The sequence below is a fragment of the Sceloporus undulatus genome, chromosome 3 (genome assembly GCF_019175285.1).
Source record: "Sceloporus undulatus isolate JIND9_A2432 ecotype Alabama chromosome 3, SceUnd_v1.1, whole genome shotgun sequence".
Taxonomy (NCBI): domain Eukaryota; kingdom Metazoa; phylum Chordata; class Lepidosauria; order Squamata; family Phrynosomatidae; genus Sceloporus; species Sceloporus undulatus.
The window spans coordinates 25,616,787-25,628,821 of record NC_056524.1 but is presented as its reverse complement, the minus strand read 5'-3'; the positions used below and the strand labels follow the sequence as shown (position 1 = coordinate 25,628,821).

At 35.4% G+C, this 12,035-nt stretch overlaps 1 protein-coding gene across 1 annotated transcript in view; it reads right to left on the bottom strand.

Annotated features, from left to right (window-relative positions):
* Window positions 1–12,035, bottom strand: part of CUL5 (cullin 5) — a 40,300-nt gene that overhangs the window by 8,788 nt on the left and 19,477 nt on the right. Inside the window, exons 10-16 of the mRNA XM_042457731.1 lie at window positions 11,634–11,741; window positions 9,596–9,660; window positions 8,692–8,824; window positions 5,536–5,667; window positions 4,737–4,860; window positions 4,461–4,636; window positions 4,176–4,337 (exon numbers count right to left, since the gene is read on the bottom strand). Coding sequence (XP_042313665.1) covers window positions 4,176–4,337; window positions 4,461–4,636; window positions 4,737–4,860; window positions 5,536–5,667; window positions 8,692–8,824; window positions 9,596–9,660; window positions 11,634–11,741 — 900 coding nt within the window. The remainder of the gene's footprint in view (window positions 1–4,175; window positions 4,338–4,460; window positions 4,637–4,736; window positions 4,861–5,535; window positions 5,668–8,691; window positions 8,825–9,595; window positions 9,661–11,633; window positions 11,742–12,035) is intronic.

The window sequence follows — 12,035 nt, the reverse complement described above, 5'->3', positions numbered from 1 at the left end:
AGAGAAAGAAATTTAATTCTCAGTGTAGGCAAGCTAGTACTATTTTGTCACGTTAGAATTAACAATGTGGTCTCCAGCCTATTTTACTACATTTTAAAGTTAGGGTCTTTGTTTTAACTAGCTCTTAAATCCAAACATTTCTAATCACACATTCCTATCAAATGGAAGTTTAAGTAAATGCACAAACACAAATGAAAGGCCTGTCTTAATTATTTTTATAACATCCTTGACAAACAGAAAAAGTGAAGAAGGCGGTTGCATCCAAATATTCAGCTGCACCACAGGTTACTGCTGTTTTCTCCAATCTGGTCCCTCCAGATGTGTTTGATAACAACTCTTATGATATTTCCAGCCAAAGCATCTGTAGTTGGCAGAACCTGATTTACTGGATAAGAACAAACCATAGTAAGTCTTCATTTTCCAAGCTTTCTTGAGTCTCTTCATCTGGTATGGTTGCAAAGAAGAGACTGGACACTTTAGTTTTCAACCTCCATTAACCACAGTTTAGTATTTTATTCAAACCAACGAATTGTGATTAATATCAGGAATAGTTTGTTTAAATAATCCAGATTCATAACACAGGATGTGAAGTTGGCTGGCTTCAAATAGACAAAATATAACCTTAACCACAGTTTGTTGGTCTGGACATTACAATAAAATTTGTTTGAGAGTATTTACTGGAGAAAATGCTTCAAATCATAACTGTTCTGGGAAGGGATGTGTGTACAAGCTCATTACATCTCATTCATGAAACACTAAAATATAGATTTGTGGTTCTAGGATATTGTGAAAACCAAAGCTTTCCAAAATAATGCTAAATCTGTTAACAATATTTGCTATTTAGATATCTGCGCAGTGTAACTGCAAGCTGGGTAAAATCCATCATTTCATGGAGTTTAACATGAACTCAAGGAGCCTGTATGAAGTGGAAAGCACTTTCTTTGAACTACTGTGTGGGAGATACACTTGTTCAATCTTTGAGAGACTCTATCCTAACAACTAATCTTAATGTCACCATTTTCTGTGCAGGAGCTATTCCAATAAATCACTTGGTTATTGAAGATCGCTTTAGTCTTTTTAAATTGTAACAAATTATTCTTAAATAATAAGAGCTTTGTGGTGGAGTCATGTTCTACATTCAGTAAGTCAAAGGTCAAACTAGCACCTTCAGTTAAAAGGATCACGTAAAAGGTGAGAGCCAGTGTGGTGCAGTAGTGTGAATGCTGGACTATGGCTGGAGATCAGGATTTGCTTCCCTGCTCAACCATGGAAACCCACTGGATGCCCTTGGGCAAGTCACACACTCTCAGCCCCAGAAAACCCTTTAGAGCTGACCTAAACTGGAAACCAATTGAAGGCACATAACAACAGCAAAAAATGTTGAATAGGACTACTGCTTGAAACCCTATGGGGCTGCTGCCAATCAGAGTAGACCACACTTAAGCTAACGGCACACTCCACATGTTTTGAAAGTGTGCTTGTAAGAAGGTGTGAATTTACTACTTATAAGCATTTAAAATGCATTAAGAAGATTTTGTTCAGATCTGAAAAATATTGTTATGCATGTGGGATGAAATGGCTAGAAGATTGGATTTTTTTTAAAAAAAATGAAAGGGTATTAAATTTAGAAGGTTGCAACATAAATTATGGATGTCATGCATATTTAATATACAAGAAATGGAAAGAGGACAAGACATTTAATAATCATGGGGTCAGAAAAGGACTTCTGAGAATTTGGCAACAAAATTTTTTTATATTAAATTCCCATTGTGGACTTCACCACAAGAAGCCCACTTTGGAGGATTTAAAAGTGTAAAAGAACAATTGGTAACATATGAACAATTATTGGAAGAAGATGATAAAGCAACCGCAAAATTAAAAACTAGAGAAAAATTAGAGAAAGAAAAGATAAAATTAGACTGGTTCCCATATAAACAGTTAGAAGAAAGATAAAAAATGGATTTGAAACTTGTAGGAATAGAAAAATCTAAAAATGAACTAGATAAAATAATTTTTGAAAAGCAGAAAAAAAGAAAATGTTGAAATATTATGAGGTACTATTAAGACAAGATCTAGAACAAGAATGTATAAAAGTAAATATGATTAAATGGAGTCAACTTTTTCAACATAACATAAACCTAGAAGATTGGGAAAAATCATGGAGGAAAACTAACAAGTTCACTTTGGCACAGAATTTAAAAGAAAATTATTACAAAATGTTTTACATGTGGCATCTAACATCATTTAAGCTGGCAAAAATTTATAAGAATGTAAATAAAACATGCTGGAAGTGTAAAAAAAAAAGGAAGGAACGTATTACTGCATGTGGTGGACTTGTAAAAAGGCAAAGCAGTTTTGGAACAAGATTCATACAACAATAATGGATATTCTAGGAAAGATTTTTCAAATAAATCCAGAATTATATTTACTAAATTTGACATATAGATTAGAGGTAGAATTGGAGAAGAAATACTCAAAACTAATACTATATATGATTACAACAGCTAGGTTGCTGTACGCACAAAAGTGGAAATCAACCCAAATCCCGACACTAGAGGAATGGTTTAGTAAATTATTAGATATGAGAGAGGCTGATAAGCTGTCTAAAAATTTAAAAGAAAAGAAAGAGGATAATGAACACTTAGAAGAAGAGTGGAACCTAGTAATGGATTATTGGAAAAAGATGATAGAAAAAGATGATAGAAAAAACAGAATGAAGAAATCAAGTAATGACATAAAAGACAGGAAAAATTTAAGAAGAGAAGATATATAATAAAGAGAAGGTTGGAAAAAGGATATAGGTATCATACATGAGATGAAAGATGTAAATAGTAGAAATGGTATATGTATATAAGTATGTTTATGTCTGTGTTAGTAGGTGTATAGAAATGTGTACTATGTATGTGTATGTGAGGGTATAGATGTATGTAAGTATATTGGTGTGGTGGATGTAATAAATAAAATAATAATTTTTTAAAAAGAAGATTTTGTGAAATATCCTGTAAAATAATTCTCTTAATTAAATTAGGATTTGATAGGGTTTTTTACTTCCTTTTCTATCAGAATACCCAGATGTTACCACTACTGATAAGAGGGGAAAAACCACTGCACAATCTCCAGAAAATGTTCCCAAAGAGGTTATATTCTACATATACAACTTAAAATAAATCAGTAGGATTATGGTAAATGCGAGAAGGAGATAAGTTCTGTGTAACTCACTTTGTCTTAAAATTTAACCATTTGTTACTTATTTTAAAACTTCTTCTACTTTTGAATAATTTATATCCCATTTTTCAATCCAATGATTTTCAAATGCAGTTTACAAGTTACAGGTAAACCCTTTTAAAAAGTCACAAAAACAAAGCGCATCAACCCTTATTCTTCTAGCTGACAGACAGGACCCACAGCACAATAGAAACAAGCTCCAATCAGAACCCCAGAAGAAAAAAATGTGCTAGAAATAGGGCACCTCTTTAACCGCTACAAGATTACTTTGAAATATTCTACATTTTATTTGCTATGCAGGGTATCATAATTCCCTATGTTAAGAATAAGCTGTTTGGAGAAGAACCTAGGAAACATCAACAATTCTAACAATGTACAACATTTATAAAATATAACATTCAGTTTAGAAATACATCCATTTTTGAAGTTCAGCAATATTGATAAGTGAGATGTTATATCATGACTCCATATTAATTATAGTCCAATTACATTGGTATAAAGTACAAGAAAGTATAAGAAAGACAAGCAAACACGAGCTCAGAGCCTGTTGTAGGTGAACGAGACAATCATCTTCCCGAAAAGGTCAACTAACACTACATGCAGTGTGGGGAAGATCCTGTTTACTTGTTATATTTTCGGTCTGTTTTATTGAGATTTTCTGTTTTTTATTTAACTTGTTGGCTACCTTGGAGGGATTTTTATTTTTAATGGTGGAATGTAAGTATAATGCATATAACCTGACTTTAGTTCACTTTAAGACAATCACATCAATTTCCAAGAATAGATAATGCTGCTTCCCACTTCCACTGTGTGTCATATATCAAAGATTACTTTTTCATTTTAAAAAATACAACAGGATGGAAATTGTGCTTTGTTTCAAATGTATCCAAACTTCACACATTGGTTCCCATGAAAAATTAAAAGTTTTTTTAAAAGAACTGGAAACATACCCACAAAGTTCTCCTAAGCTCTGCATCAGGGAGTTCTGTTGCTAGTTTAAGATTTTCAAAGCTGATCTTCTCTCGGGGTCTTTGGTTCCATGCAAAAAGCACTGCCAGCTGAAATGTTGTTACCTCCAAGTCATACTGGCCAACTTCATTCTTAAAAGTTATCTGTTAAGAGGACCAAAAATTATTCATCACACATAGTAAGCATAATCTTGTTTCCAATTCAGTGAGACCAATTACTTATTTAAATAAATACAAAACTGAAGTGAGAGGTACATATATACATACAATGCCATTGGACATAAGATGATGCCAGTGAAGTTTCCTGCCACTGTGATTCTTTTTGTAGAACTCTTCTACCTCTGGGATAAGGTCTTCTAATTCCGTGGGAAGTGATACAAACACCTTTTCAGAACTTCTGGACCAGGCACCAGCATTTAAAATTTTGATATTCACAGAATCAGCTATACAAAAAACAAAACAAAAACCACTCAGATGGTAATGAAACAGTTAATCAGTATTATTGTTGTTGAAAAATTGAAAAAGAAAACTGAAGAGGAGTACCTGGCAGGGCCAACTTATTATTTTTGTGCATTTCCTTGAAGGCCTGGTTCAGATCTTCAGATACTTTGATATCTTGGAACATTCTTGCCAGCTTATTTACATAATCAGCTGGCATGCCTACTTCCTACATAAAGAAAAGCCAAATTTAGCTGACGTACAACAAGATCCTCAACATAACCAGCCTTATCCCCCCCCCCCCCCCCCAATTTAAAACAAAGCTGTGAACTGTTTTTAGTGCATCTTAATGATAAAGAGCTACATGAGCCTGACAAACATGGAAAGCTAGGTCTTTAAAGGAGGAGAAACTACTTTTGTTCTGAAACTGTCTTTGTTTGAATGTGGCAAACACTAGCTAGTATGAAGATAGGAAAATACAGAAAGTCTAGTTTTGAAAGAAGTTGCTTTAATAATACATTGTTGATGCATTTGAATTAAACTGTATCCTATCTGATATTGTACAATTTTTGCCTGTTTATATGGCCTGTAATAATAAATATTGTACTAAAAGTAAACTATTAATTCCATGGCTTAATTTGCAAACCCGTTTCCTACCTAAAGACCATCATTACACAGGTCTTATAAAATAGAGCTGCTACTACTAATTTTCAATATACAGTATAAAAGCAAAAATGAAATCATTTTAAGCAATGAGTTGATACAACACAAATCCTATTTGCCAAGTGGTAGAAAGACCTAGGAACTAAACCACGGATAGTTTATGGCTAAAATATTCTTGATTTTTATTTTGAGAGTCTGCTTTCTGAGGAAATGAAAACCTAATACGATTCAATGTACTTACTCTTAGCCATTCCACCATGTTCTCTTCTATTTCACTATCTGCTGATATATCCAATATTAGACGTCTTGTTAAGTGAGCTTTGTGGTATCTCATGAAAACATCTTTGTTCTGCACATACTTCAGTACCAATAGCTGTTTAAAAACAACATTAGAGAAGTTTTGGTAGAGAACAACATTAGGCAAGATCCTATTAACATCTATTGTCATTGCAGAGCAGTGACCAGAGGTGGCTAAATTCATGCTCCCAAATACATCTGGTGGAAACAGCCATAATCTATGAGTATTGAACATTTAATAATGGTTAATCATTTCATTTAACTGAAACCTTCCCTACCTTTCCCTTTAATGACAGCTGTGCGTTACTCATAAAAAAGGATATATAAATATAATGGGAAGATGTTAGTCCACAATACACACTGCTTACATTTTCTAACAGAAATGTTTTCAGGTGTAAAACATGGCTTAAAATCTTGTTCTATTCCTTGATGTACCAGAACTCAAAAGTCAGGTTTTAAAACTCAGGTTTGCCTAACTCCAGATACATAATTCGTTTGACATCATAAATATGCTACCAAGGTTCAACAGAACACCCCACACCAAACATCTTTATAGCTGCCTCCTTGTGGTATGCTGGAACTTTGCCTTGTTTTAGCAAGGCATTAACCACTCCCTTTACCAGTTCAGCCAGTCCCACTTTTAATAAGCCAGGAAGGACAAGAATCTAACACCTCTCCAAGAATCCTATCCACATTTCTGGACTGTACACACTTACGGATTAGACTTACTGTGAATGTTCATTTAGAGATGGCTGGAGGACCAATCCACTACAGCTGGGATTTGCTTGTGCCAACTTGGTCAGCAAGAGTTTTAAATTCTTTTTCAGTTACTTTCAGTTGAATTCCTGCCTCCTCAGCCAGATACGTTATAAAGCCATACCAGACATATTGCCCTATCTAACTAAGTAAGTGTGTGTGTGTGTGTGTGTGTGTGTGTGTGTGTGTGTGTGGTGGGTGGGTGTGGATTGGTCCTCCGGCCATCTCTGAATGAACATTCATGGTAAATCTAATTCATCATTCACAATCTATTACATCTGGGATATACGCAAATCCTTTGTTCTGGGTGGAATTAATCTTTTGAAATGACAGTCTGTAAAACAGCTCTGCTGAAAGCTGCCTTTGCTGAATGGTATTTATCAACTTTATAATGTTCTATAAATGCAGATGGTTCTCTCCACCCATCAGCCTCACTTACTTCAGTTAATGAACCTGACACAGAGTAAGATGATAAGTGACCACTGATCTTGTTGAAGATTTTTTTCAATGCATTGTCAGCTCTTCACTCATCAAGTTCTTTTAACAAAGTATCCCCTTCCTTAGGAACTATGGCCCCTGACACTAGTTGCAGCTATTGGGGCACCAGGAGCCCTGGTGGCACAGTGGTTAAATGCCTGTACTGCAGCCACTCACTCAAAACCATAAGGTTGCGAGTTCAATACCAGCAAAAGGGCTCAAGCTCGACTCAGGCTTCCATTGTTCTGAGGTTGCTAAAATAAGTACCCAGATTGTTGGGGGCAAGTAGCTTACAGTTGTAAACCGCTTAGACACTGTTAGTTCAGTATGAAGCAGTATATAAATGAAGCTGTTTGTTGTTTGTTTGTTAACCAATGGAGGTCTTTAAAATTTCTGCATCTGTCTTATCAAATAAATAAATCTTATTTCCTAATGACAGCAATTTTCGTGATGATAACAATGATGCCCATTCAATTTGAATTAAATCTTTAAATAATTCTGGAAGTGACATATCATTACTCTGTTGGTTTTTTCTTTTTCATGACAGATGACTCCTAGTTTTATAACCCGTTTTAGAAGATGTTTAGAAGTTGTAGCATCAAATAATCTTCCTGAATCTAAGTCGTCATCATCATCCTGATCAGACGCATCTGTTATTTCGTCCTCTAAGTTATCTATCATTTCATCCTGTTGTAAAGTTCAGTCTAAGTCCATCTCCTGATGATGCCCATGTTTGATTTTCCTTATACACTTATGTGGAATTGATTCCTCATCATATAGCCTTCTTTTTCTATTTAATTTGATTTCAGCCCTGTCCTCTTTTCCTTTTGTTTGCCTGCTTTGGAAAGCATTCCACAATTCGTTCTTTAGATCACTTTTATCTTTTTGTTTCTTATGTTGAACATGAACTTGTTGGGACACTTGTCTTTGCCCTTGCTGTCCCTGTAGTATGGACTGTAGTTCCTTATTAATTAATTGCCTAATTGTAGTAGTTAAAGAGAAATTCTGAGATTCCTCATCCTCTTCTATTTCTACTTCTTGTCTGGATAAAGTGGGCATGTCATCATACATTGTTTTTCTTTACCATTAGCAGCTGCTTGTTTTTTAAAGTGTTTTTCCGCAGTCGTTTTCCAGTGGACCAGTGAACTCCTCAGACTCATTCTCACTGGTAGTCATGAAAAATTTCATTAATTCGTCCTTTCCAATGTCCTCAGAGGCAATCTAGGAGCTTTCCATGTTTCCTTGGTCTTTGTTCGTTTTGTCCGGCTTTTTAATTCAAGATTCATTCTTGTTTCCAGATATTTTGTCTTTCTTTTTTTCCCTTACTACCTTTCATTTGTTTACCTTACTAACTAATCTAATTTAAAGGCATTTTGCTGAGGAGGCAAAAACGTGAAGGATCGGTAGGCAGGATTAAAAGAAACTGGCTGAGGCAGGAATTCAACTGAAAGTAATTGGGAAAGAATTTAGAACTCCTGCTGACCAAGTCAAAAAGTTTGTTAAAAATCCACAAGATACAAAAGGTAAAAAAAAAAAAAATGCCCTTTAAGTCAGATGAAGAGACCAATAATGCTGCAAACCATTCTCTTGACAGTAAATGTCACTAAAATTAAGATTTGCTTTTTGGATTTATTGTTGAAGAAATATTTTCAAGCCATGGATGGTTGAATCCATGAATGCAGAATCTGTGGATACAGAGGACCAACTGTCCACAACTTTAAAACGACTGATCACTTGTTTCTATCAATCCAGTGTACCCTGGTGTTTCTGAAAACAGTACAGTGAAAATACATTCGGGGGGGGGGGGGGGAATCAACAATCATATTTATTTCTCTCAAATGAAAGCTAGAACAGCACAAGCACATACCACTTCTTTAAGCTTTGCTTCAATGTCTTCAGAAGTAAGTTTTTTGCTTAGTGGCGTTTTCCTTAACAACATATCACAATAATTAGCAAGTAACTCCGGGCACTTGGACTCTGGCTGTGTTTTCAATCCAACACTAAATGAATATGAAAAGTAGTTTCACAAGATTACATAGAACAATATTAAAAGTTTTACACAATCATACAAATACAAACAATTGCTAATTAAGAATGGAAATCCCTCAATAAAACAGCGAAGGTTGTGTAACATTTTTAAAGCTTCATTTGCTTTTTCCTTTGAATAGACAACAGAATAAAGTATTCAGAAATCTACAGAAAGCTAGTACAGTGTGTATGAAAGATGGATATTTGTATCACAGTCTCAAAAATTAATAAGACAGCATCTGAACACTGTATTAACCACAACTGGGGAACAACGTATCCACATACTCAAAATCTGACCATCTCTCAAAATGAAGGCAACCTCCTGGTTGTTTGTTTGTTTGCTTTATCGACAAAATTACACCAATTCATCAGTGATGCTTAAACTTCTATAATTAACTGAACTTGGTTATTCTAGGTATCTTCGAATATATATTATTTATCCAAATCCTCATTATTTTGGATGTTTTTGGATAGACAGTACACCAATTTAGCAGTGATGTTTGAAAATATATTTATTTAACTGTATTTAGTTATTTGACATAGGTTTTAATGTACTGTTATTTATAACAAGCTTTGGGGATAAAGCTTGGGTAGAAAGCAAAACTATAACAAAGCATGTGAAATGGGTGGAAAGCCTTTTCAGTTCTACAGAACAAGAGTTAAATATTGATTATAGATATAGTGAACCTGTCTAATCATTTTCAACCTCAACAAATAATCTTAAAGTTAAGTAGACAACTTACCCCTTCTGTTTCAGTGGTAATTCAAGTTTAAATATAGTAGCATCATTTACAACTGCTTTATATGCCTAAAATAAAATGAAACCATTCCATTAATTCTGTTAACAAAGTAACAAATTATAAAATTCCAAATTTGCCATTCTAAACCTTCATGCTTCCCCAAAGGCCTAGTTCATATATCAGATACAGCCAAATGCCCAAGTCCCTAAAAGAGCCAGGTGGACACCATGGCAATTGCATGCCATGGCCCCACTTCGGCATTTTGCCGCTGCACAAAGGAAGCGGCAAATTGTTATTCCTTTTTGAGGCAGTTTTCCTGCCCCACTGGTGCTTTGTGGTGCAGCAGTGGCGCATGGCATCTAATAGCTGCACCATCACAGCACCATGAAGCCACTGCACATGCAGTGAGCCATGTGGCTTCCCGGCAACATGAGGCCATGTGCCATCTGAATACCACGCCCCCACACCTCCGTTAAGATGCCATATTGTGCCGGTCTGTGCCAGCCCACATTAATATTGGACAACAATTCCCAGATTCCTCTAGCCATCATAACCATTGTTCTTACTTTTCCAAGAATACAAATCATGGTTAGGAAACAATAAGGACCCTGTGAGCTTCTTCCCTCCCCAGGAAGGGGGTAACAATAATTAGAGGTACAATAATTAGCTACACTGTTTCAGGCATCCTGGTGACATACTGCTATCTAGAAAGGAACAGATAAACCTATGGGTAGAGAGTGGGAGGAGCACATGAACCAAGGGGTTACTTCCAATCACATCAGCCAGCATGGACATAATCCTTGGATTATTTAGAAGCAAATAACCTGTTAATATTCTATCACAGATGCTCCATACCTGGTAGAAGTGTTCACAATTATTTTATGGAATTTATGATTTTCAATTTAGCATTCTATGATTATCTAGGACAGCGATGGGCAACTACCCAAATGCTCTTCACCAGATCCTGGAAGGTTATACCTCCTGTAATTCCCACCCTTCACAACAAAACCTCCAAGTATGGATGCAATATTGGTATATTTCTTCTCCACCTGAAAGAGTACTGTAGACCCCATCTCCCCTAGAATGTGTGTGTGTGTGTGTGTGTGTGTGTGTGTGTGTGTGTGTGTGTTACTTTCAATAAAAAATGTTAAAAATGGAGATGTTGGCCTTGGAGGACCTCAAAAATGCGCTTCAGAGCCATATGCAGCCCACGTAGCCACACTTTCTCCAAAACTAATCTAAGAAATCTCCAACAGAGATAATGGAACTGTTCATTCTTAGGCATACAATGACATATCTTAAAAAACCAAACATTTACAGCTGTGACAATAATTACAGAGCAGTAAAATTTTAAGAGCAAAATCATGCAATTACATCAATATATAAAATTCTATGTTGCCAGCCAAATGGCTACTTCGTAATTATTAGTGAAAACCAGCTCTGCATGGACTTCAAAAGCCCTTAATTTGATGCATCAAAGTTTTGAGTAAATCTTAGTTGGACAATTTGCAGCCACCCTGCCTCACTGAAACTACAGCCATTGGCACCCCATGCATGTCTGCTACTACTGCCTATTTCCTTCAAGGGGGGATCTGTCCACTCCATTTATGGCGGGAGGCTGCCTAACAGCATGGGAAAGGTTGTTTTATAACCGTACTTTACACTCCTTTTCCATGGCTTTAAGCTATATTGAGTGCAAATGTATGCTTTAGTTAGGATATCTGCCATCCAGTAACAGGATGATACTGCAGGTTTCAAGCACAGAAGTTTACTTAATTTGCTTGAAAAGCCCATAAATAAATAAATAAATCCCGAGGACCATACTCACATCCTCTCCCCTTAACAAGCATGCTAACATTTACATGACTAGTTTACATGGTCTTCATGCTACAGTTCTGACAGACACACATTTGCTTTTACAATTATAATGGGCGGGGGGATCACATCACACAAGTAACAATAGCTTCTAGGCTTAGTACTGTGCCCTAAAATATTCAGTATCTAAAAATGAAACAAAAGATTAATTGCTTAGATAAAATACCTTATCTCTTGCAGTAAGAAACCTTGGATCATCTTGAAAAGCTTCTTTAACCAGTTTGCTAAATCGATTAAATAATGTAAGCAATTGTTCTACATATTTTTCAGAATCCTAAAAATTGAAGAAGCAAATCAATAAAAAAATAAAAAGCCAAATCTGTGAGGAAAAGATAGCAGGCGATAATTAATCAAAAGTGCTGATAAACTATATTGATTTTCTGTTAATTATTTATTCTAATGGTTTTAAGCCTTAAAGTAAAGATTCGATGGAAATACAGAATTCAAAGATGCTCCTTTCATTAGATTTTTCTAAGTCTGTTTTAAGATGAAATAGTTCATTACTTAAGAAAAAGAGCTGTTCCACAAATACACACTTCTGAGAAGAAGCTACATTTTGTTTAGATAG